This window comes from Cyanistes caeruleus, chromosome 2 (genome assembly GCF_971803275.1).
Source record: "Cyanistes caeruleus chromosome 2, bCyaCae1.hap1.1, whole genome shotgun sequence".
NCBI lineage: Eukaryota > Metazoa > Chordata > Aves > Passeriformes > Paridae > Cyanistes > Cyanistes caeruleus.
In genome coordinates this window covers 78,479,496-78,505,862 of record NC_141702.1, presented here as the reverse complement: position 1 = coordinate 78,505,862, position 26,367 = coordinate 78,479,496, and the positions used below count along the sequence as shown (strand labels likewise).

Sequence of the window (26,367 nt, the reverse complement as noted above, 5' to 3'; positions counted from 1 at the left end):
CCCTTTGCCTGCTTCACTCACAGGCAGCCCCATGGGCTCCCGTACAAGGCCAAGCAGAGCGCTCCAGCTAGCTCCACATCCTAACTCTAGCAACAGGCAACATGCCTGGGGACAAGCAAAGCAGAGGGAAATTATTGCTTTGGTGCTGCTCTTAGCAGCTCTGTTTAATCCCTGCAGCAGAAACCTTCTGCACTGGCAGTTGAATTTCAAACTGAGAAGCCAAAGCACCCCTGTCCGGAACGGATGCTGCTGTGTGCTGAAGCCTCCCAGCAGGGATCAGATACCAATCAGGTCAGCCTTACAGCAGGTCCTGAATACTCACACTTAATACAAACATGGCCCCTGACCCAAAACTATGTGCAGCATTCAGCATGCAGCTAGAAGGACTCAAAAATGCTGTATTTGACAATTATGAGAGGTGAATTTTTAGACTTAACTGGAATAGAAATAGGAGTGGTTACAGAGGGGGATGGAGCAGGTACCTCCCTCCATTTTCTTCACAGTACTCTGCCTTATTATGGCTTGGTCCTTAATACCTTCAGAAACCAGCTTTGGCTGTTACATCTCCCATCATATTTAGGTGGTGACCTTCCCTGATGTCCCTTTGCATACACTGATGCTCTCATGCTTGTCTTGCTCATGGCTGGCTGCTGTGGAGAGACAAATTCTGTGGTACCTAGTCATTCCTCATACTTTCCTTTATAAAGCTCACACTTTATAAAATTACCTTTTTTCACTGTTTCTATGAAGTCAGTAATCTTTCCTCAACTTACTTGGGGATGAAGATTAAAGGAAGTCTCCCTCCTACTTTTCTGTAAAAATCTAACATGCAGTTTACAAAAATCATAAGCTATTCTGCTGTTCTTTAGACCAACAGCTTTCCTGGTGAGTGTTCAGTTTGTAGCTTGTCTGATCGTTGCTGTCTCTTCTGAGGATTATCCCAGCTAAATCCCCTTAATCTTGTCATGCTGTACTGAAAAGAAACAGCTCTTTGCCCTTGCTTGGATGGAAGATACTGGCCTGTAGGAAAGTCTTGCCAGACATTCAAGTCATGAGTGAATTTCAGCATTTTTAGACCTTTTGAGCCCAGCCTGATGGTGTCCTGTGAGTTAGTGCCTTTCACAAGGACATCAACTCATATTTTCAAGGCTGCTACCACCCAAATACCTCATTAGAATCCACTAGTAACCCGTGAGACTTTCCCTTGGCTTAACCGTAGTTCTCTGTTACCCTCTTTCTTTTGTGCTTTGCAAAATAACCCAGACTTCTGGGGGCACCTGTGGAGGAGCTGTGGTTTGCATTGCTTCCCCAGCAGTGATGAGCTGGAACAAGTTGCTGCCTGTGCCTTCCTCTCCAGACAGAAAACAACATGATAAATCTGCTGCTCATCCACTTCAGACATTGTGCAGCTCACTGGAAGGCACCACAGTGCTGGTTCTCAGGGAAGGCTGCTGGGAGCCACCATCCCACACCATGGCCACCAGCCTCTGCTCCTGAGGAGCTCACTACTTGTGCATGCTGCTCCCAAGCCCTTGCAGTTAGGGGACTGACTTCCAAAGAGCAGCACCAAAAAGCTGCTGCTAGGAGAGATTTTGGTGGTGTTCCTAGAAATGTCTTTGCTCTGGTTTTACCCCAAGAGTGATGTAGATGGAAAAAGGTAAGCTCCAAGGATGTCATCCCCATCCCCGTTTCCCTCCCACATCAATCCTCAGGCCAGGGCGTCTCTGTAGTGATCCTGTTGCCCATTTCCTTAAAGAGCAAGGTCAGGCACCAAGCACACACTGATAGGTCCTTTCTTTTCTTTCTTTAGGCTTCAGTTCAAAGGAAGAATTGAATCCAAAGCCACTGGAATCCACCTCCCAGGGGAATCAGAGTATGTACTTCAGAATTAACTTCATAATGAAATGACAATATTAATTACATATTGATAGAATGCATTAAAATTAAATAGCAAAAGGTAAGTTTTTGAGAATGCCTAAAAAAATTCAGGAGCACATTTTTCCCTTGCAGAGAAAAAGCGAGCACTCTCTGCTGACCCCTTTTATACACAGAATTGGTTTTTGCTTCTACAGGGAAGGAAAATAACAGCCAAAATTTAGCTTACCTGGGCAGTGAGATAGTGGCTGCTCCCTACCACCTCTTCCCAGGCAGTATCAACTCCATGCTCCCCAGTGTGCAGAGCTTCTTCCCTCAGGTACTTTGGTGGTAGGGAACAGTGTGCTGCAGCAAGGGTCAGATGAACAAGCCCTGCTGACCAGGGCAGGCTCCCATGGCTATGCTGTGTGTAGGCACCCTTCCCACAGCAGAGGGTGGTAGGGAAGGAAACCACCTGAGAAAGGGACCCAATGCCTGCCACAGCCAGGAGAGAGAGGATGCAGAGGGAGCATCAAAGACCCCTCAAGTTCAGAGAGGAAATGCAGGTCCAAAATCTTCTACAGCCCTTTATAAAGGCAGATTTACCCATTAACCCATCTTTAGTTGAGGCCCAAAGTAGCAGAAGAAAGGGAAAGCAAGTTCTTAGTGGAGAGATGGGGTTGCCTGCCACCTCTTCATTAGAAGCCACCCCAAAGAGAGGGTTCACCGTTCCAACAGTGGCTGGGTCCTCTCTTGCCCATCCTTGGGCAGCTGAACACTGCCTGAACTCTTCACAGTCACTACTGAACCAAATGATTATGTATTCCCAGGAATTCCTCTTAATATTTGAAGAAATCTTTTCCCTATCAAATATGTCAAAAACACCTGAAACTGATACAGAAATAAGGGAAAGAAGAAGAAAAAGGGAAGGCTCTGCCCTACAGACCCCGTTGCACTGCAGGAATACAGAGCTCGGTGCAGTGGAGATGCCAGCAAGGACAGCTGTGTTTCCAGCAGTTAAACTGAAAAAAGTCACACCAGAAACAAAAAACTTCATCCTACTAATAACTCTAGGACCATAAAAGCCTTAATTCAGATCTTGCCTCCCTGCAAATCAGAAAGTGCTCACCTCCCTGTGAAGCACCTTTAGTCTGTGCTCTTGCAGCGTCCCTCTCATGTCCCAGCACTGAATCGGAATCCTCCCCAGAAACCAAGCCTGTCTATAAGTGTATGTAAATGTTTGCCTCCCCAGACCCTGCTGGCTAACAAACTGCCCACTTTCCTCATATGGATCTCATGAACTAGTTCCCTTTGAAGGACAAGAAATTCAGGAAAACTTGGCTGTTAATTGAGGTATTTGTTGTGGGTTCCCGACCTTGCCTCACGATCTGCTGTGAGCGGACACGGTTCTCAGTCACGCTCCTGTAATTCAGCATTATTAGAACTAGAAAAAAGAGACAGCTATGGGAGAAAAAAATTGAAGGTAATGAGATGGGAGGCAGTTGCATAAACCACTAAGAACAATTGGTGCTTTGTAGCCTTCGGGCTACCTAATGATTAAAACACAGTAGTTAAAACTAGTCTGATTGGTAGGAGGCATCATCAGAGGGAAATCAAGAGATGGGGATGACCCAGATGCCGGAGGGGGAAAATGTTAATTAGCGCTCTAGTTAAGCCAAATTGTGATCCCACTCCCAGTTGCAGACCAAAGATGAATGTTTCACCACTAACTTGAAGAAACGTGAGGGCAGGCTGGAAGTGATGAAGATAGCATTTGCAGCACAAAGATGAAGTTCTTGTAATGATGTAATTAAAGGGAAGAGTTTGTTTGGGTGCTGGCATACCTTTTACAGAACATTGCTTTCAGCCTGGAGAGGAAACACACAACAGCACACTGCTGCTGCTGCACACGTGGGCAGAAGGCTATAACAACATGCAAAAGAAGACCCCCCACTCAGTCTGAACATCCCAAAATCATCATCCTTGATGTTAGCTCCAGCCCAGAAGGAAACTGATGAACAATTCTCATTCAGAAGTGCAGAGCTGCCAGGATTGTTGTCAGTAATCCTGGATTGCAATCGCCTTGAAGAGACCCCGCAGTGTTTTTCCCCTGAGGCATATCCCAGGCACCACACATTTCAGGAGCTTCCTTCTGAGCAACATTAACACAGTAACTGTTCCTGTTATGTCTATTATATCAATTAAGTCCACAAAAGTATCGCCAAGGAAATCCCCTTAGTTTGTCCTCTGCAGGTGGCCAGAAATACAAAATAAAAGCACCACGGCTAGTTTTACAAACTCCCATCACCTCTGGGCTGCAAATAAAGCTTGCTGAGCCCAAGATGTGGCTCTGAGGGCACAGGATATACGTCAGCTTGCTCCTGTGGGGCTGATGTCCCCAGTCCCCAAAATGCAGTGCTCCCAGACTGATCCCTGTGAAAACATTCTTGCCCTTTAGTCACACAGCCAAGCTGAGACGTTGTATGGGATAAAGTCATGCCAAGGACTGTGTTTACCAACAAGTAGGACAGACTTGAGCTGCCAGCTGTGACTTGTCCTTGTCAAAGGCTTTTTTGTAGAGTCTACACAGCAGGACAAGGCACTGGATGCAGACTTTTTAGGCCTTCGCTGCTTGCAAGAAGCACAGCAATCAGAAAGGACTAAAAATATCTTCCATGTTTCTTTATCTCTCCTCAGATTGCAAAGTTGATTTGTCCTTCTTAATGGATGGGAGCTGGAGCATTGGCAAACGCCGCTTTCAGCTCCAGAAGCGATTCCTTGGTAACGTGGCTCAAGCCCTTGGCATTGGCAGTGCTGGTCCTCTGATGGGCATTGTTCAGTATGGGTAAGAGTTTCCCAGACATTCCCATTGCCACAGGGCATGACTGCATGCTCTGGCAGCCATAGCTCTAAGCTGATACGTGCTTAAGGTCTCACTCCAGCTTGCACTCAGGAGCCAGGTAACACAGACCAGCCCTATGACTTTCGTGTTGTATGTGAAGCAAAACACTGACATTTGCTCTAATTTCTCCTTTTAGTGATGACCCTTCCACAGAATTTAATTTAAAAACTTATGCCAACTCCAAGGATCTAAGGAATGCCATTGAGAAAATTCAACAGAAAGGGGGACTTTCCAATGTTGGTAGGTGATGGGGTTACTTGCACATCCTCAGCTCAGGGAGGGCTTCAGATCCTGGGCTATAGCAAGCCCACACCTCCTCACTGTATACAGAGGCTGTGATCAAAGAGTGCTTAGTGCTAGGGCAGGACTGGTGAGAGACCATGACCTGCGTGTGCTGATCCCAGGCACTGCAAATCCATCACAAGTGGAAGGACATACCTGTCTCCTTGCAGGCAGTTCCCATTAATGCTTTGGGGATCCTTCCTTGCTAACCCAGCTCATCACCCCCAGCCTCTCTGGGGCACAGGGAGGGGGTTCAGTGCAGGAGGGCTCAGGAAGCACTGGCACCAAGTAGAAGTGGTGTCCCCTCCTGCTTACACAGCCACAGAAACTGCTTTCCCCAGCTCTCTGCAGTCTCCAACACTGAGTCAGCTCTCTGCCTACTATTTCACTGGGATATTATCAGACAGAGTACTTCCAGATACATAACTCCTCCTCAACTCCTCTTCTATTGCAGGGAAGGCACTTTCATTTGTTAACAAAAACTTCTTTTTGGATGCTAATGGAAACCGAGGTGGAGCACCCAATGTGGTTGTAGTGATTGTGGATGGGTGGCCGACCGACCGAGTGGAAGAGGCCTCCAGGCTGGCCAGAGAATCAGGGATCAACATTTTCTTTGTCACTGTTGAAGGAGCTGCTCAAAGTGAAAAGCAGAATGTTATTGAAGCAAACTTTGTGGACAAGGTACATAGTGGGCTAAGTCTGACCAGGAGCTTGGCTCTGACTAAACTTTCCAACCTACTTCATTCAAGGCATTTCCCTTTCCTTCTTACCACTTATGGTTATTTCTTACCCTTCTTGTACATACTGTCTTGAGTTTTTCTGTACAAAAACCAGGCAGTAATGCTGAGGAGAGGAAGTCAGTAAAGTTCTGGTTTAAGGTACATCATCAAGCAAATGGCTTTTGACCAACTAAACCTTAGCACACACATGCAGTTGTACTGAGACCAGTGGTTTTCCAAATACACTGTAGCGTGACAATTGCAGTCAAAAGTACAATTGCAGCCTGAGCAATTTGGAATTGTTTCTTCCAAACAATTTTTTTCCGAACCTCCTGCTGTGCATCTCCCACTAGGGAGAGGGTGAGGAGTTCTGTCAACCTACTGTCAATGTTGCTTTTACAAACAGGTCCCACACAAGCAAAGGTTGGCACAGTCCCAACACAGGCACATCCTAGTTTTTCAGCTATACTGGTTAAGTATAGCTGAAATATAATGGTTGGGTTGGTATAACTCAAACATTCTCTTCACCATTGATGAAGGCTATTTTTCAGTTATTTGTTTCTGCTGCTATGGACTTCATGGTAGCTCTTGGAAAAAGGGTAAATCCCTGCCATGTACAGAAAAAAAAGGAGAATGCAAGCTTTGATTGATTCATATTTGGCAGTAACACTAGCTGTCTGATCAAAAGTGCTTCAGGACAAGCTGGTACCCAGTTTGGGCAGGAGATACCTACCAAGTGGCAGACCAGGCTGGGCCTAGGAAACAGGGTGGAGTCATCTGGTATTTTCAGAAAACAGATTCCCATCTGAGCTGGGTTGCTCTGCCATGAAATAATCTCCCATGAGTTTCAGAAGAGCTGCACTGTCTCTGGTCAGCGTGTAATTGGATTGTCGCCTCATTTGCATTTAATGTTTTTAAAAGAACAAAGCTACAGTGAATCTCTGCAAACCTGCCAGGGACACAGCAGAAGTGAGAGTAGAGTGGGCTCAGAACAGGAAGGTAAGGAGGGAATGGTGGCATGATCCTGCTGCATCATAACACTAAAATAGAAGCGAGACTCTAAGAGCAAATGAGAGCAGGATACCATAAGGAGTCCAGACTGGAGGGAACTGTAATTCCTTCAGAGCTGTTAGGCTTTATGCAAGTCAAGACCAGTGCCTTGGTCTCTTAAAACAGTCAGATACACACACCATCACAAAGCTGATAGATAAAGCCTGGCTTAACAAAATATTCTCACCCAGAGAGCTCAGGAATTGGCATTTAAAAGGCACTAAAGCCAAAGACAATTTGATCCAGCCTGTTTGCATCACTCCCCTCCTTGCCCCAGCCACCCTTCTCCCCTGCCATCCCTTGACTTCTCCCACATCCTCTTCTGTGCCAGCTCTTCTTCCTACCCATGCTCACCTGACTCCCACAGATATGGCCCTAATGATACAGAATACAGAATATTCTATATTCAGATATATATATATATACACAGATAATAGAAGCCTCACACAGATCTGGCCCTAATGAGTATTTACTTATAAAAGTTAATGGGGTTTTTTTGTTGTTTTTTTACTATTTGGCAGAGCCAACACAATGAGCCTGGGTTTTCTCGGCTTAGAAGGGTATGACCCAAGTTATCCCCAGCTTAAGCCTGAGCTTTCACTTCAAAGTAGAAAGTAGCAGGGTCTGTCAGCAGGCAAGACTTTCCTTCTTTTCCTGAATGATGGGAGCTGAAGTTGCTAGCAGGCAAACACACGGGCTCCTGTAATGTCCATTGGAGCCACGCTAATAGCAGCTCTGTGACGTGGATGCTTTTCCCATGAACAATGTAACTCGTGTAAAAAAGCCCGGTGGGGGGAAAACTTGCTTATTAGAGTTCTTTCGCTACTAAAATATCAGCTCCATCCCACAGTTTTAAAAAAAGGCAGGAAAAGCTGTCACATTACACAAGTATCCGTGATGTTACACTGACATCATTTCCCAGGGAAGCAGATGGTGATTGCAGGAGAGGCCATTTCAGACTCCAGCACTGCTCTTTCCAGGAGCCTATATTTACAATTTAGCTACATACCCCAGCAGAAACAGGCAAACTGAATTTCCATTGCGCTTATCCTCGTGTTGCCTCGCAGGCAGTGTGCAGGACAAGTGGTTTCTATTCCATCAACGTGCCCAGCTGGTTCAGCCTCCACAAGGTGGTGCAGCCCTTGGTGAAGCGGGTGTGCGACACCGACCGGCTGGCTTGCAGCAAGACGTGCCTCAACGCCGCCGACATCGGCTTCGTGATCGACGGCTCCAGCAGCGTCGGCACCGGCAACTTCCGCACGGTTCTCCAGTTTGTGGCCAACATCAGCAAGGAGTTTGAGATTTCGGACACCGACACGCGCATCGGAGCTGTGCAGTACACCTACGAGCAGAGGCTGGAGTTCAGCTTTGACAAGTACAGCACGAAGCAGGACGTGCTGAACGCTATCAAAAGGATCAGCTACTGGAGTGGGGGCACCAGCACGGGGGCAGCCATCAGCTACGCCTCAGAGCAGCTGTTCAGCAAGTCCAAACCCAACAAAAGGAAGATCATGATTCTCATCACAGATGGCAGGTCTTACGATGATGTCAGCTTGCCAGCCATGGCAGCTCACCAAAATGGTAAGGTCTTCTATCACTGCCTGCTCTCCTCTCCTCTCATGCCTCAGCACTTATGCAGGTCAGATAAATGCAGTTTGCTGTAATTTGAATCTTCCTACACCTTGTGAAGGAATACTAGTACTTTTCCCTGGGGTCCCACTGAGCTCCAACAAGATCAGCATCTGAATAAGGAACTTCAGGAAAAAAAAAAATTAGAAATCATCACAAATTCAACTATGTCTAGGAGATCTCAAGGGATTTTTGCTGTCTTAGTAACACAGGACTCCTTTGGCTTTCTAGTCAAGATAGTATATATCTTCCAACCCATTTGCCCTTGGACAATATCCTGTTGCTCAAGATCCTGGTTTTGGATCCGTTGTTTAGACCCAGAGCTAAGGCTTCACTATTGTTTAAACCTTTTTGCTGTTGGCAAAAGGTACTTTCAAAGCACAAGCTAGAACTTTCTTCCAATTTGAAAACACCCATTTTATACATAGAGCACAGAAACTCACTGCCCATTTTTCTGTGGCCTAGAAACTATATTTGCAGCATTAGTTGTAAAATAGATTTACTGCAAATAAAACTTTTATGCTTTTTCTAAACCTTGGGTTTCTTTCCAGGAGTCATCGCTTATTCCATTGGAGTTGCTTGGGCAGCCCCAGATGAACTGGAAGCCATTGCATCAGACCCTGCTAAGGAGCATTCCTTCTTTGTGGATGAATTTGACAACCTCTACCGCTACGTTAATCAGCTCATTCAAAATATTTGCACAGAGTTTAATTCCCAGCCACGGAACTGATGGACTCAAGCAAGGCAGGACCCTTGGATGCTGTGCTGAAGGCATGTCAAGTGCCACAGAAATAATGCCAGTCCTCAGTTCAAGAAACACTGGAGGTGTTTCCCTCTGGCACTTCCCAGTCAGCAAGGTTCATTGCAGCTCTACCCCTATGCATGATAATGCTCTGTATAGACTGTTGATTTTTTTTATTTTTTATTTTCTCCTTGTGGGCATCAGAAACTGATTTAGACAGAAAGCTGAGGAGGGAGTAAACATGGAGAAAATAACTGCAGCTGTTTGAAGAGCTGCTTCCAGCATAGAGCCCCAGCTTGCCCAAACATCACCTCTGGACACACACCACATGTCCAAACGTGCCATCTGCTCCCTGAAGTCACCAGGTCCCTTCAGGAAGTGGCCAAGCTGCTGAGCTGCTGTGGTAGAACCACCTCATGTGGCACTGCCCAAGAGATGACACACAGATCAGGGCTCAAATATCAGATGCTTCTTTTGCAGGGGAAACACAATTTAATTGGACTACCTTCCTAAAAGCAGGTACTCTCTCCATACTGCTGTAAGTTAAGCTTCAGTTATTGTCAACTCAAGCATTGGGATTTATCCAAACCCTGAGAAACTGGAAAGCAAGAGAGAGGAAAGGTTCAAGCCCCAGGACCCTACAACCCTTTGTTTCTTTTACAACCCTACATCCCCAATAAAGCCTCAAAACCACACAGCAGCCAACATGCAGGAACTGGAATCTAGTCTCCCACAACACTGCCTTAATTACTTGATTTTGAGAAGTGTCTTTCCCCCTCAGCTTCGTCCTTCACTCTTGGATGGTTCAAGGCCTGCAGGACCACAGGAGTATTGCCAGGACACAGGAGACTGAGAGAATTTGGGTTTAAGTTGCTCACAATATGAAAAGCATTTAAGACCCACCACTCTGTCATTAAACCAACACTCTGAAGTGCAGTTTCTAGTGTCAGGAGAGCATTTCAAGAGCCATTAACAGGATTTATGAGGGAATTATCTGAAGTTCTGTATTATACACTGGGAAAAGCAGAATTTCAAGCATTTACAGACACTCTCCCTCAAATTTAGGACTGAATTCTCTTCTATGGACCGACTTCAAAATGTACCTATTACAGCCCTGGATCAGTCAGAACAAACAGTGGTTCCTTAAGTGGAGAACGACCCATGTCACTAGTCAGTCTGGAGGAAGGACACACTAGGAGGACCAAACTAACTGCACTTTATTTAGGAAGCAGCAGTTTCTAGTTATGTTCCATCCAGTATCATTTAAGAAAACAGTCCTTAAAATTCATTAAGCGAAACTATCAAAGGAGCCAATAAAAACATGAATTCACACTCCTTACGGCAATCAAAGTCATGCTGTGCCATGGCTTGTAGAACTAACAGGAAATGGAAAGAAATTAAAACTCAGATTGGCCATATTTTCCTGCAAATCAGGCTCTTAACAGCATTTATAGTCTTAATAACCATGAGCCAAGATATTTATTAGCCACATAAATTCTAATTGAATTGCCATAAGGGAAATTCATTTTATCAGCAAAGTAGCACAAATTTTTAAATCGTTATGTTTTGAAATATGACTGAAGTAGCTCATAACCTGACAACTAAGTAAGCATATTACATGCACATTAATGAAAACAGCAGATTCTGCATGATCCCCCCGGTGGGGTAACATAAGCCAGGCTGGGGTCCTCTCAAGAGGTTATCAAAACCAATTTTGGACAAAACAGTGGTTTTACACAGTGAAAGTTTATCGCTTCCTCTTAGAAGAAACATTAAATTTCAGCTTTAACTGAGTACCATCAATTCAACCACTCTACCCAGACTGAAAGCACAGGACACTGTCAGCTTCCACAAATATATCTGTATGCAGAGTTTTTACCACTAATCTGTGCTGCTGCACTTCACAGCAATAACTTCTGGCTTGAAAAAATGATTAAGGATAGAGAGTTAGGCATAAGCAGAGCAACTCCTGATATCCCCCATCTCCTGACCCAGCTCCTCACTACCTTTCTGCTGAACACAGATTTCTCTGTCAACAAGGGACATTACATGGACTGGACAAAACTCAAGCTGAATATACCGGGTACTTCGTTTCAGACACCAGATTTATTGTCTGAAAACCTGTTTGTCTGGGGCTTGGTTTGGGGCTGCCCGAGAAAAAGGCATAAACTCTATTAATAATTAATAATTACAGTTATTCTTTAATACTGTGGTTTAATTTTGAATGCATCAGCTCACCACCACATATTGTTCTCCATCCTGAATGTACTCTTGCAGCACCAGACTGGTACCCTGCAGAGACTCCCCAATGCTTCACTTGTGCTCTGCCAAAAGCACAGCAGTGATGGCCAACACTTGAGGAACAGCTAGAGCACACATGTTCTTTAGGATGCGCATAAGGGATGTAAGTTTTTCCTAAAGCTTAAACTTCAAGCAATGACATTAAGCTTTCAAATGCTTTTTCACAGGAAACTTGCACAGTTATCTTTTGTCAAGTCCTTATAAAGGGCACTTCAGGGTTTGTTGTTGTTCAAATGGTTTCTCTTAAGTTTACTGAACAACTATACAAAAATACAACAATGGCTTCTCTTAAGTATACTGAACAACAACTATAGTGCTTGTTTCTCAATGTGCATTTTTATTTACTTGTTGGGATGATCCTGAAATTGTCAAAACTCAAACTGTGAAAGTGGTCTAATCCAACTATCATCTAAACTTAGATGTCCTATTAATAAACACCATAAACTTAAGCAGAAGCCTCAAAATTTTGAATACTCCCTTCCATGAAATCACAGAACACACTCCTCTCCACTCTTACCTTTCATAGCAATCAAATCACTTGCCACCTACTAAAGTCTCTAAATACTGTTTTATTAAAAAAACCCCAAGATATATATATATCTTATATATATATAAATGTTCAAAGGGGTATATTTGTTTGAAGAAAGCAGCAGAACTCCTTCTGTAGCATATACAAGCTATTTTGAACTTATCAACATAAGTTGCTATATCTTTTGCAATAAAATTGTCCTAAAGGCACATGCAGTACATGTCATCTCATATGGGGTTAAAAGATAAACAGCAAAGGCAGCCCATGGCATTTTAAGTTTCTGAAACACAGCTGAGGTTATTACTACATTATGGAAGACTCAGCAAGTCTGCCGGCCAAGCCCTGCGTGCTTCAGTGTTGTCCTTTTACATGCTCAGATGAAAAAGATTCTTAGAGTGAATTTACCACAAAATTACCTGTCAGAGGAATCAGTCAGCTGAAGCAGAGCCTAATGACTGATGGGCATCAAAATTACATGTACTTTCTAAGGTTTGCAAGATCATGTCTTATTTGGAACCAGACTTCCTTTGGAAGCTGAAAAAAAAATAACACAGGCTCCAAGCACTTTCTATATGTGGGACTGCATCAAAAGTGGATCTAGATGTCCAGTCACTTGATGCTGGGCCACTCTAGTTTCAGATGTCTGACCAGTGCAGTGGAACCTGCTGTCTGACAGAGCATCCCCAAGAGAAGAGATGGGAGCTGTCTGAACTAGTCACTGCATACACATTCTAGAGGGTGTTGTCTGTCACCCTCTCCCTAAGAGATAAGCATCTTTGCACTCAGAGTTGGGCTGGTGGCTTATCAGTGCTCAGCAATTACAATGCAGAACACCCACCTGCAAATACCTACTGATGTCCATGCTCTGGAAGCCTTGGCAGAGCTCAGTTTCAGCGTCTCTTGCCAACTCCAGCATTAGTCACTCACATTTTCGGTGAGCCACCAAATTCAATTAAGAGTTCAGCCATTGCTTCAGAGAGAAGTAACCCAAAGTCGTGTTTCCCCAGAGCAGGACACTCGGCATTTCTGCTGTCACTGTGCCACCCTGCACAGATGGCATCACCCGCAGTGTGCACCTCCTGCTCCTCTGCTGCTGCTGCTGCATTGCTGGTTCAGCGAGTTTTGCCATGGCTGCTGCTGACATGGGGGCAGACAAGCTTCCCTTTCCTCCTCACACTCCTTCCCCCATGGCTCTCCAGCACACAGGGGGAGCCATACCAGTAATCAGGAAAAGCTCTGGAGTTAAGCATCCTGCCAGGATCAACCCAATCTAAACATATTTAGTAATTTTACATCCTATCTGTAATCACACAGGAAATTATCCATGTTATCTACTTAGAAAGTCAAAGCAAGCAGTAGGTAGTATCAGAAGTATCACCTAGACACCAAATTTAAGTCACTTTTCTATGGTATACACACCTTAAATTACTTCATGGTTGAACAAAGCCACTATCATTCTGCTAGCTATTTTTCTCTGTCCATGAGCAACATTACAGAAACAACTTGATCCCTTTTCCATTACCATCTCATTTTGAGACATCTTAGACAGTATCAGGCCATTTACATTTGCTAAATCACCTACATATTGAAAACATTACAAATGTATATCTATGCAGCTGAATGCTTCAAATTCCTCAAAATAATCAATTTTCCTTATTAAACTGCGGGAGGAGGAGGATGAAGGTTTTAGCACTGCATCAGCAACACTGCTCACAATCATCTGTGTCAGTCTTACTGAATGGCAAGGAACACATTATTTTTCTTAACACCAGTTTAACCCCTCCTTTGACTTCTAATGAGAACTCTGATAGTGCAGTTCAAGAATTCCATCAGTCGTAGAAACTAACTCTTTTTAAGCACAAGAAATTGTAGAAGTTCCACTGTATCACCAAGTATACTCACTTTTCTCACATGCAAATCATCATGGGGCCATCTTGTTCATAGGCAAACCCACAAGCATGTTAAGAAGTCCTCCCTCATGTGAGGGTCACTCATATGTTATTCACTAAATCTCCTTTTTCCCCCTACCTCAGGAATCTTCTAGAAGCATTCACACAGGGGTGAATGAGATTGTACTGTCAATTCATAAAGCAATTCCTCCTTTCCTATGAGGCAGGAAGATGAGTAGGACCAATCAGGCTATTTTATACCCACCAAGAAAAGATAAGAACTTCGCTTATCCCACCTACAAGCTCAGAAAAAACAGGATGGGCTCACTGACAACAACTTGTTCTCCTCAGTTCTGTGTAGGTTCTCCTGCCACCCCCTCACAGTGCCGTTCTGAGCACCTTCCTGTAGCAACGCAGCCGCCATCTGTGATGTGTGGTTTGCTCTCCCTCATCCTCTCCCTAAGGGCAGAACCACATTTATTTTTATGTTGAATGAACGCTGTCCTCGGGAATGGCCACGTGTCTGGTTGTGAACAACGCCTGCTGACAGACCAGCTCCTGCACAACCGCACCCACTCCGCATGTCTGCTCACCCCACACTCACCCCCACACAGGCACCACGTGCCTCAGCACATGGAAGGATGTGGGGTGTCAACAGAGCCAAGCTGGAGCAGCAGTACGAAACCAAGACATAAGGAGAACGGAAAAACCAAGGTACTCCTGTGAACAGTAACACGCTGCACAGTTCAGTAGGAATTTCACATGGAGTTACCTCAAACCCCTCCAAGTCTGCTTGTCTTACTCCTAATGCACTTCCCCTCTTAGTACTCACTCCAAAACCACACATATCTTGTGATAAAATGCAGAATTATGAACACAATGCAAAATGTTGAAAAATAGTATTTATTAGCACCCAATTTACATAATTATATGGTACAAATGACACTTGCTGCTGCAACATTAAATAAAGCTGCTCTTAAAAACCATTGCTTATTTCTGGAAGTCCGTGTGATTTTGCTCAGCACAGAATGCGGGGACAGTACACAGATACCCCACTTCACTACTGTCATACCAACACAAATACCTGCATGGTTACCTCAATGGGGTCTCATTTTAAATGGCACACTAACATAAGCAGATCTATATAATTTTAAATGACAAAATATTTATTTGACTTATTCAGGCAAGTGAATGTAGCTTTAAATATAACCTATCCAAGAAGTTTCACAAAATATGAATTGCAGTGAAAAAGAGAAAATTCAGGGCTACACTTGAGAAGCTCAAAATGACACTGGCATATTTCAAAATAATCTCCCTCTGAATTTTCTATCTTTGCCATTTTAGATATTTATCCAGCGTTTTAAACTACTGAGTTTTAGTAAGAAGTTTAATACTAAATTTTTGAAGAAGCATTTCCATTTAAAGCAAAAATTTATACTTGTAATAATAAACACTTAACAAATCTTTGGAGAATGAATCACTTTCATTTTTCTCACGTCCCATGATTAATAAGCCTTTTCAAAATCATGAAATATATTACATTTATGGATGCTTACTCCAAGAAAAATATTTCCTTCATAAATTAGAAAACAGAATTTCTCACTCAAAGTAACATTCACTTTTGTACAACAGTTGCATTTAAACAAGGTAATTTTGGTGGTACTGCAATTCTGACAGCCTCGTACTGAGCCATACACAAAAAATTGACAAGCAGACTATTACTTAACAAATAGGTATTTCTCATTTGGATCCAAAATTCTGCAAAACACTTAAGCCCAACATTGTTTCAAAGTAGTCATTCAAAACTGGTGTATAAAATCATAACCTCAGGATAGTTCTGAAGGGGAATCTTAATATCCTTTAGCTGTTCACATATCAGCCACAGTAGCCTTTTCATATCAACAATCTGCCATGGAAGTGACCCAAAACAGAAGGGAAGCCACTGTAATTACTAACGTGTTAGTGGTTATCACCTGTAGTAACTTCTCCTAAAGAGAGCTGCCAGGTATCACTAAATTCTAGTAGAAAATAAGAAAGTGTATTAATATAAGCAAAAACGACAAAAAAAATCCAAGCTATAGTCCATATGGCAAAGAAATTTGTCTTTTTTTAACCTGACAGTCAACTGAAGATAATAATGCAAAATACAATGCAAAACTGACAAATGTCAACAGAGAACCTTACAGCAACAAAAGTCATCTCATCATGGGAGTTCCTTCTACAAGTTTTTTCAGATGCACTATTCAAGGAAAACAGCACAAAACTGCTTTTCAGTCTGCTTAGACTATAATGGTACCAGAAATCATTAGTTAACATGCTCAGCTTGCATTTCCAAAAGAAGTGCTAACACATATGAGACAGTTTTCAAAACTGATGCACAATTGCAAATGTCCAACTGCAAGGAAACAATTATAGGAGCCATACATCTGAAAACAAGCTACACTCGAAAGCACTGTATCTTGATGACAGGAAGCGTAAAAAAATAAATTCTTAATGGAAAAATATTAGCTTGAAGTCCGTAATTTATCCCTTATACAATGTTTTTGGCTGCTTTTCACAAGTAATCGAAAAATAATGACAATATTTGGCTTGGCAGTAAGTTATTCTTTCCCTTTCATAATAGTACAAATCCTGATATATAAATCTTTTCTCAACACCACAGTCTAATACTCTGGTGTGAGGACCAAGGGTTACTCAAAATAGCCAGAAAGTAATTTTGGGAGCCTGCAATTCAAACTTGAGAGACTCAAAGAAGACTGGCCTGGAGGACCATGGCAACACAAGGCTTTGAGCAGCTTAGAAACACATGCACGGGGCATGGTTTAAATACTGGTGTGATCTCCCAGGATCACAGCATGGCTTGGCAGTATGAGCTGGGCAAAATCAGTCTAAGACACAATACCACAATCTATACTTAAGCAGGAAGAAGTTGGGCTAAGAAGAATATAATATTATTAAATGCCTTTTTAGCTCAGCCATAGTTTGGATTTCGTAATCTAACAAGAAGTCTCTTCGGACAACAAACCAGACGAGATCCACACGTTATACTATTCAACTGGATTTATGCCTTCTATAGCGGAATTCAGATTCTCAGAAATATCTTAAATGATATAGCAATTCATAGGCTTTCACAACTGAACTATAGAGCAGCAAAACCAAGTCAGAAGGCAGGCTAAGAGATAACACACTAGAATTAAATGAACTGGGTGTAAGGTGGTACAAATCAGCCTTTTGGTGGTGAGAGGGGTGGAGCTGAAGCTGAAACTCTACCACCGTTCAAAAAAAACACTTCAAGAGGAAAATCAGGAATCCTTTATGAAATTTATCCTGCAGTAAGAGGTCATTGCAGATGAGATTTTAAGACTCTCAGAAAACATATCCTAAAGGAAAATTTAAGTGGGAAGGTAAAAAGCACATACCAAAAGAACAGATAACCTGCACAGGTATGTTCATTAGCACAGGCACAGACATTTTTTTAAAGGTCACATTGCCAATCATTCTCCCTCCTGGGAACATTCCCACCAGCTAAACAAGACCACGTGCCCAAAAAAGGACTATTTACACAAGAGTCATCCTAGTCCTTCTCCACTCCTCCCTCTCCCAGGAGTTTGTTCATTTGCTCTGCTGTAGTTAACACTATCTTTTACAATAGGGGTTGTTTTTTGTAAAACACCCCTGACACAACTGCATGGATCAACACTGCTGTCCATCAGTTTCTCTGCTGCTCAGCAGGAACACGACAGAGGCTTTCAGTGGTAGTTTACAGGCAAATAGATTCCATAACTCTGTTTGTCTCTAAGCTTAAAGACACTGATGATGAAAGAGTCAAAACTGTTCACCTATTGTAGCTCTCTTCAACTAAACACGTTATCAGATTTAGATGAAATATTCTCAACACCTTCATGCCTTTATGGAAAAAAGGGAGCTTCCTGAAACATCTGAGCATTTTTTTAGGGAAATCTTTTCATCCTCTCAGTCACTCAATACTAACAACTATGCCAAGCATCTCTATGATGCTCATGAACAGCAGCTGCCCAAGAAAACTCATATTGCCATGTCAAAGATTGCCACATTTTATACAAACCAATTAACAGCATGGAAGAGGTTATCGTATTCTGATTTCTAACAGTGTAGTCCAAACCAACTTCCACTAAACAGCCGCAAATTTTAGCATAGGACAACCACAATAGCTGCATTTTCTTCCTTAATGCAACTCAGGTTGACTAGGTATTTCCACAGGCCCCAAGTAAGCTCTTGGATACCTGGTGCAGTCTGTAAACACACTGCCAAGCCATAGCCTGCAAATGTTTCCAAATACACATCTGGAAAGGCATTAATTACTTGATTATCTGATAGCTATGCCTGCTTTTCAACTGTTTGTTTCCACACTTCTGCCCATTGAACACTGCTCAAAGAACACATGAGAAATTACATTTCAGAATTTACAGAAACTGCTGTTCCCCAAAATTACACTGTTAAAACCTAAGGAGACAGGGGAAGAGGACACATCTGTGATCCAACAAATGTACCGAAAATGTGGTGTAACTAAGTTCTTTATCTCTCACACATTTATTCAAAAGAACAATTCTCTGGTTAGTTTAAATTCACAACTGAAAAACAGTGTTCTATGACCTAATCACAAAGTTGTATGGTGAACACCACACACTTACCAAGCTTGCACCCAAATTACATGGGACTGCTTTAACATAAAATTATTTGAAAATACATGTCCTAAAAAATAAGCCTACAGTATATGGCCTATGGTTCTACACCCTTCTTTCTAAAGAACATATTTTATCAAAATAAAGATGAATGAGATGAAAGCAATGAATCTTTTATGTGGAAGTTTTCTCTCTTAGGCCCAAAAATAAATGCAGACACTAGGATTTTCTAAGACTAACACAATATATCTAGAACTTCTTCCAAGCTACTCCGAATCATTCTGTGCAAGTATTTTGGTAAGTGAATCAAATACGTGACAGCAAACAGTCCAGTGAAGTAAATTAAAAGTGGGTATTTAAACCTAGTGGACCAACTTTCAACATACAGAAGGACTGAAAATTATCCCATTAAATTAGTTAGTAAAATCAAAATCATTAGCACAGGCTAACATACACAAAAAATTATATGAGCTAACCATTAAAAAATTACCATATAAATTAGATACAGGAAAAATAGAAATGGTAAAATGCTATATACTGATATTGCAGAAAAATGGGTTTTTTCCAAGAATAAGCTTTGGGTTCAGTTTTGTTTACACTTTCAGTAAACATATGTATCACACTAATGAAAGTTACTAATTACACTGAACCAAGAAGAACTGCACATAAAAGGGGAACAAATAAAAATAATTTAGTGCCTTCAGAGGTCAGAAGTTCAAAGTAAGACCCAGGATAATCATGAAACAGGATTTAAGTCTCTAGCTGCAAAAGAATCGTAACATACTAAAAGTGTAGAAGAAATTTGAAAAGCAGCAATGCTCAAATGTTATTTAAAGGAGTTGTCATAAAGAAATACGATTTAAGTTCGTCAGACATCAAAAGCTTGGTCTTCCTACACAAAATTGCATTACAGGGGATAAACCCAACCAAATAACACTTAGGACAACCCTCAGACTAAGTCCAACAAATCATGCATGTGGAATGGTGGTATGGACACTGATATTTGAAGAATTGAGCTTAAAGAATGAAAACAAGGAAATGTGCAAAAAAAGCAGACTAAAAAAATAGCTTGAAGAAGGCAGAAAGGAATGAAAATATACATGTGGAACCAGTGTGTGCATGCAGGTTCCAAATTACAAAGACTATGAAGAATATGTAAAATGGCACAAAACATGGCTTGGAATACTGGCATGAAGTTACAGAAAAGAGCTACTAAATACCAAATAAATCCTCCTGCCAGTGAGATGCATTCCTTGAAATAATCTTTGAAAGGAAGCCTAATTGTTTTAGAACATATAAAATCTCACTGGCCAAGACAATATTAGAACACACAAGTCTACAACCCTGCTTTAGCAAGCAGATGGACTAGATAACCTAAATAATTTTTTCAACCCTATCTCCTATGATGATGTTCAGAAGATCTGACAGGCTCATGCACAATACCCTGCAGTCCTACAAGTATGTGAGCAAGTACAGTAAAAAGACATTGACATCAATTATGAAGACAAGCACAAAAATATATATATTCCACAACCTCTTTGTAAGGCTACATTTGTTTTGTTTTGTTTTTTAAAGGCACCTCATCCTCTAGCTATTGCCAGCTTTTAAAAAAATCACTTTTCGGTTTGAGCAAGAGCTCAGTAGTGAGAAGGAAACATCTTTCAATTCACATTTGAACAGCCACTTCTTACATTCCAATTGTAATCAGAATGACAGTCTTTAAAAACAAGCATGCTGGCCTATTAGTTTTTATGTACAGCAATTTAAACAACTGTGACTACATACTGTATTGTGTAAGCAAAAGCACAACATTCATTTCATACTCACAACCATCATCCTTTGTATACACAAACTCAAAAGAACTCTTAACACTAAAACATTAAAATGCACCCATGGAGTCTTCCCTTACTAGACACATTTAATACATGTTTACAATATATATACACATATAGAATATACATAACTTTTAGAATTTTTCAAATAAATCTTTGTAATTTTCTCTTCAAAAAGAAATAAAATAATGACACTGAAAGAATATGAGTCAAGTACACAGAACTCTCACAAAGTTGAATGCTCAGTTTTGCAGCCAAGTTTCCTCCTTTTCATCATAACCAAAAAAATTTATAAAAACTAAATCATCTGTATTATTATTATTGTAGTCATCTGTTTCATGGTAAACGTTCTAATATTATCTAAGGAAATATATTGCATACCAACTATCATGAAGTGACATGTGAATATTCTGAGCAATAAAAGGTATTCCAGGATATTTTAGCAGTACATATAATGTGTTGCAGGATCAAACAGCACAGGTCAACCTTTTATTCTAAATAATATACTTAGTTTAAACTCTGAGATCAACTTCAGATGTGGTCCCATCCCCAAATGGCACTCTAAAAACAACATAGTCAAACCTTATGTTGATAACTTTCAATGAGTCCTGCTTACCAAGTGTCAGTTTAAAGGTAAAGATTTATTTATCAGTTTCCAGTCTTAATCTCAGGCTGGTATATGGAGAGCTGCACTGGGTTCTTTCCTACTCATATCAGCGCCAGAAATCAACTCCAGCAGAAATTCTGCTTTCCATTCCCATCAGACAAAAACACCAACTTCGTGCCTATGAATAGTAATAATTCTGATGACGACACATAACAGAGAAGAAACAACTCACCTTCCTTTAAGAAGGGATAAAAGGAATAATAGATTGGATTAAAAGCTATTTGTCAAATCAACAGAGAAGCTCTGAATAGATAAACAAAGCACATCTGTTGAGTAATTACAAGAATCACCCATTCTTCAGGTAACCCAATCAATGGCACATACGCCTGGTGAAATGGACAAGTCCCTCAAATGGTGCAGCTGGGAAATATCTCTAACAGTAGCAGAATCTCTCAAAGTGATGGAGCTTTGTATAGTTCCCACCTATTCCACTAAAAGGACTCATACAAAGCATCAGATTTAATCTTCAAATGAAGTATTTCACTGTTATCCTTAATGCCCAGAATAGATACCCTTTTTAGCAGGAACAGAAAGAGGAGATGAATGTTTGACAGCTAAAATTGTAGGACAGCTTCTTTGGAAAGCTTTGTGATAATTTCTTGTGCCAGATCTCCAAGAATAAACAGCATTAAAATCTGAATAAGTTAAATTTGCTACTACAGTATATACAGACTGCGTCAGTCTGTTGTTAATTGGGATTTAGACTAAAGGCTCAGTTTCTAGCCACATGCTAATACAGTCTAAAAAAAAAAAATTATATAAATTTTTTTGCAAACTAAATATTTACTGAGAAACACAGAAGATGTAACAGAAATATTACTGCATTTGAATTTATGTTAGTAATTTGCCTTCCTTTAATTGCATTTATCTTAGGCTAGCAGCCAGGTGGCTGAGATTAACTATCCACTACTGCTCTCTGAACAAGATCTACTTTATTCATACCAAAGGGATGACAAAGTGCCTCTCACATGATACAGTAATGAGCATGTGAACTGACTTTGAATCACTTTTTCCAGGTGATTTGAGAATGAGAAGCATCCTAGGAAGTTTCCCTCTTTTCCTACTCCCTGATGCAATTAGACCCCTTCTTTCCAGTACTCCATTTTATTAATAGAGAATACGTAGACCTAGTTTCACCCAAGGCCTGCCTGGACGAAAATTCACACCCTCTAAATAAAAGCTTTTTTTTTTCTTTTTTTTTTTTTTTTCACCTATTTGAAACTGAGAGATTCCAAGCTCTCAGCACCAGCTGAGCTCACAGAAACCAGAACAAACGTCAATTTAGAAAACAGCACCCTGCAAAACTAAACACTTACAAACATTCTCTGAATTACAGGGCAAGATAAAACAACTCATGCCCTCCTCTTCTCTTTTGTGCAGCTGGTTAAATATATACAAAGCTAAAGTTGAATGGGAAGCACTCCGTCATACAAACACTTTAGCCAGGGCATCTGCTCCTGCACTGGCAATATAACATTTGGATGGGTGGAATGCCACATCATGAATGGACTCATCAAATTTTTTGCGATGAGCAGTAAATTCTTGGATGCAGGTCTTGCTTTCAAGATTCCACAAGCGAATCGAGCAGTCGTGGCCTAGAGAAAGGGAAAACAGTTTTCTTTATAATTTACATGCCTGCCACCATTATGAGAAAAAGAAAATGAAATCTGAATGTACTTACTGCCAGACATCAAATACAAGCCATTAGGATCAACAGCTAAACTTGTAACTGCATCTAAGTGAGCTACCATAGAGTGGATCAGTTTTCCTTTAAAAGAAAAGATTTATTTAGGTTATTTTCTGCAGTTAACTTTATTATCTGTATTCACTGCTTATGACCCTACTACAGCTGATACAAACACAAGATCTTGTCCCATGACTGAATCACTAAAACTATACAAGAAGCCAGCATTTTAATGTCAACAGTTCCCAAGGTAAGCACAGAAGCAGTATCGTCAATGTTTGAGACCTTTGCTTTAAGCCACCTTGACACTACAATCACTGTGCATTTTAAATATCCGCCCCTTAAGCGAATTAAGTAATTCTCAGGTAATTCTCGAGCTCTCAGGTAAGATCTTGAATGGGAAGGAAGGCAGGGGCTGAGCATACTAAAATGAATATAAACTACACAGGAACAGGGAATAATATTAGATGTCTCAGCGAGAATTAATGTTTTATCACAGCTTATTATAATTACAGCAAGAATTTCATGTTAAAAATAAGAAATCACGGGTCAAATGTGGCAGAGGTCTAGGTCTAAAGGAGAGCCAGAGGTTCCTGCTCTCTAGAGCAAAATAATACAGACAACTAATAGAAGAAACATAAACATAAGAACATGGAGATTTTGAAAAAAATACCTTTTATGTTAAATATTTATAAACCCCATACACAGGGCATTCTAAAAGAATGGAGAGAGAGATGCAAGCTCCTTATCACTTTGCCAACAAAGCTTTAAGTGGGCTGGCAATCTTTAGACTCTGTTGGTGATGAGAGATTTCTGCTTCAGAGGCTATCCAATTCTTGACATCCCTCAGCATTTGTGTGAATAATATTGATCATAGCAAAATTGGGAATATGATTTATATTATACAATGGCTATGACTAAGACCTGCTGGAAAGATGCATACCTGTATTGTTGTCGTAGAATTTGATGTGTCTGTCTTCATGAGCAGTGATACTAATTGGAAGAGTTGGATGGCTGATGACTCTGTTTATCTGACAGGAAGAACTGACTGCTAAGAAAAAACCAACACACATCAGTCTATGTAAATTGCTAAGTTCTTTGAAAGATTGCTACCAAGAAATAAATATGCAATCAATCTAATGTGCAAAATACTTCTTACATATATATCCTGGAAACTCTCAGTTAGTATTATGTTATGCACTTTTCTCTAAAATACTTTCCAAACTACACAGGACAGAGACATACATAAAACAAATGTATGCCAAATAAAGTCCAGCTTTTGGACATGGTTTTATATAGGCACATCACGCAAACAAGTGAAACCAAAAACTGAGTGAAAACACCTCATTCACACACATTCCTCCTCTTGCCAAGTCAAACTTTCTTCATAATATACAGGATAGGAAAATAAACACTGCAGGCAGTATGTTTGAAGCAAACAAAATCTACCTCTTATTATCTGATACATATGTATTGAAATTATTATTAAAAAAAAAGATGCTAGACTATTCATAGGAGAGCAAATTTCCTTGCCTTCAGTAATTCTGAAATAGTATGCATATATATAGATACATAGAAAAAATATATATAGATAGAGAGAAAAAAATATTGGAATTTTCTGGTTAGAAATCCAGGCATTCCTGTGATGCACACATTAATGCAAGAGAGGTCTTAAGAGGCATAGATTATGACAAAACCCACAGTCATTACACAGAACATCAAAATACAGACATTGTGTTTCATGTTGATTCTATTTAGCTAAATTGCTTCCAAAGAACATTCACATCATTTAATCAAAATTCTTACTAAAATAAGCAAAACAGAATACTACTGAAGGTTCACTTGCTATTAAAATGGTAAAGATCTCATTTTACACCTTTCTATAAAAATCTGAACCATAAAGCAGTGTCAGCATCACAGGACACTTAGAAATTATGAAAGTCTAAATTAAGGAAAAAACTCCACATTCATATTAATAAAGTCCCCTAAAATTACTAAAAGCACGTGAATCTTCATCACAGCCAGCCATCCCCACAGCTGGAAAATGCCAAGCAGAGGCTTATACGGAGCACCAGAGTCCCTAAGTAGTCTGTTAGGGCATTTCAGGTGACATTTTCCTCTTCTCTAGTTCTTGCAGAAATAATAATTTATTTCTTTAAAATACATGTAAGCTTTATAGTACTGTTACATAACTAAAGATACTAAAGAGGGACTGCTGGTTGCCATACCAGGGTCTTGTTTTCCTAAAGGAACATTACGGAATTACAGCAAGGAGGAGGTGAAAAAAATAGAAGGGAGAAGGGGAGGGAAGAAGAAAGGTGGCTTCCACTAAATTGTGTTAACTAATTTAGAACTGTTCTTTTAGAAAGGAACAAAAATGTGGGTTAAAAGAATAAATCCAGCACAGTAAGGAATAACCTAAAGAAGAGATGTGGCACTTTACATTTGTTCTTATAAAATGACAGGCATTTAAATATTTTAAAATATACAAGCAAAGCCAACACGAATGGCTTAGTCCTTTGAAAAAATATAATAAAATAGTAGAATTCAGTGACATAAAACCCTAAGGGTGGGAGAAGAAGTATCAAAATTTCAAAAGACTCAATGTATTGCCATTGTGGCCTGAATATGAAACCTTATGCTTCAATTCATTCTGGTCTCTTTTGCAAAGTCAGGGTAAAATAATTTACTGATAGTAGGCTCTTCACAGTATCCTCTAAAACTTCTAATATTGGTCACTGTCATGATCCAAGGCATTATATGGGACCTTGTGAATTAATGCTCTTTCACTGGAGCTTTGCTTCCCTCCTACAGCGAAAATTTCTACTAAAACCCAAGTCCAAATGAGCCAAGAGAGCAATAAAGCTTAGACGATGGATACCTCTGAGGAAAAATAAAAAATAATTGACACACATACCAAATTTTTAAATAAATTTAATGTTCAATTTTCCTGATATTGCCTCTATACTGCAATTTTGGACTGAAGAGAAAATGGATATACTGAATCTGCAAAGATCACAAAGCTGTATTGTGTAAAGAAACTTGTGCTTTTTCTCACTACTATCCCTTGAAGAGGAATTCAGAGTGTGAGCTTGTTTCTACTATCTTATTTCAAAAGTATGCACACTCTTCTGCTATTGCAATACCCACGAGGTCTGTTGTAGTAGTAATAATCTACTGTTATATCTCAGAACACAGCTTGTAACACAATCCATCTTGAAATTTCTCATGACACTGCCTGATTCTTTGGAAACATTGAAAAGATTATCAACAGTATGAATCTTAAAAAAGCAATTTTTTTTTCCTTTGGTTGGTTTGGGGTTTTTGATACATACTAGTATCCATACTGGACTCCAGGGTAAGAATTCGTTGCCGTGTCTCCATGTTAAAAATGCTAGTGTGTCCACTGTTAAATGATGCTACCATGAGGCTTGGGTCACTGCTCACAAGGTCTACTGATGAAGGGATTCCCATTTCTAGAAAACAATGCAGAGAAGATGTAGTTGGTGTAAAGAAAAAAAAATTAAACAAAAAACCCCTTACAAAAAAAATAAGCATTTCAACATCAAAAGGACCATGATTATGAAAGGAAATGTTCCATTCTAAAATATAAATTAGGCCAATCT

The 26,367-nt window shown here is 40.6% G+C and overlaps 2 protein-coding genes across 13 annotated transcripts in view; one reads left to right on the top strand and one right to left on the bottom strand.

Moving 5' to 3' along the window:
- VIT (vitrin) overlaps positions 1-11,928 on the top strand; it is a 52,572-nt gene extending 40,644 nt beyond the window's left edge. For 2 of the 3 annotated variants that reach the window (XM_023923788.2, XM_023923787.2), the window contains 6 exons: positions 1,811-1,873; positions 4,552-4,699; positions 4,893-4,996; positions 5,493-5,719; positions 7,875-8,388; positions 8,988-11,928. In XM_023923788.2, the coding sequence (XP_023779556.1) occupies positions 1,811-1,873; positions 4,552-4,699; positions 4,893-4,996; positions 5,493-5,719; positions 7,875-8,388; positions 8,988-9,166 (1,235 nt within the window). In that variant the 3' untranslated portion in view covers positions 9,167-11,928. The remainder of the gene's footprint in view (positions 1-1,810; positions 1,874-4,551; positions 4,700-4,892; positions 4,997-5,492; positions 5,720-7,874; positions 8,389-8,987) is intronic. The other variant, XM_086878106.1, reaches the window with a different exon arrangement.
- A 2,856-nt stretch (positions 11,929-14,784) lies between these two features.
- Positions 14,785-26,367, bottom strand: part of STRN (striatin) — a 68,976-nt gene continuing 57,393 nt past the window's right edge. For 6 of the 10 annotated variants that reach the window (XM_086878099.1, XM_086878103.1, XM_086878098.1 and 3 more), the window contains 4 exons: positions 26,077-26,217; positions 23,685-23,792; positions 22,739-22,825; positions 14,785-22,652 (listed from right to left, as the gene is read on the bottom strand). In XM_086878099.1, coding sequence (XP_086734225.1) covers positions 22,483-22,652; positions 22,739-22,825; positions 23,685-23,792; positions 26,077-26,217 — 506 coding nt within the window. In that variant the 3' untranslated portion in view covers positions 14,785-22,482. The remainder of the gene's footprint in view (positions 22,653-22,738; positions 22,826-23,684; positions 23,793-26,076; positions 26,218-26,367) is intronic. The other 4 variants (XM_086878105.1, XM_086878095.1, XM_086878097.1 and 1 more) reach the window with 1 other exon arrangement.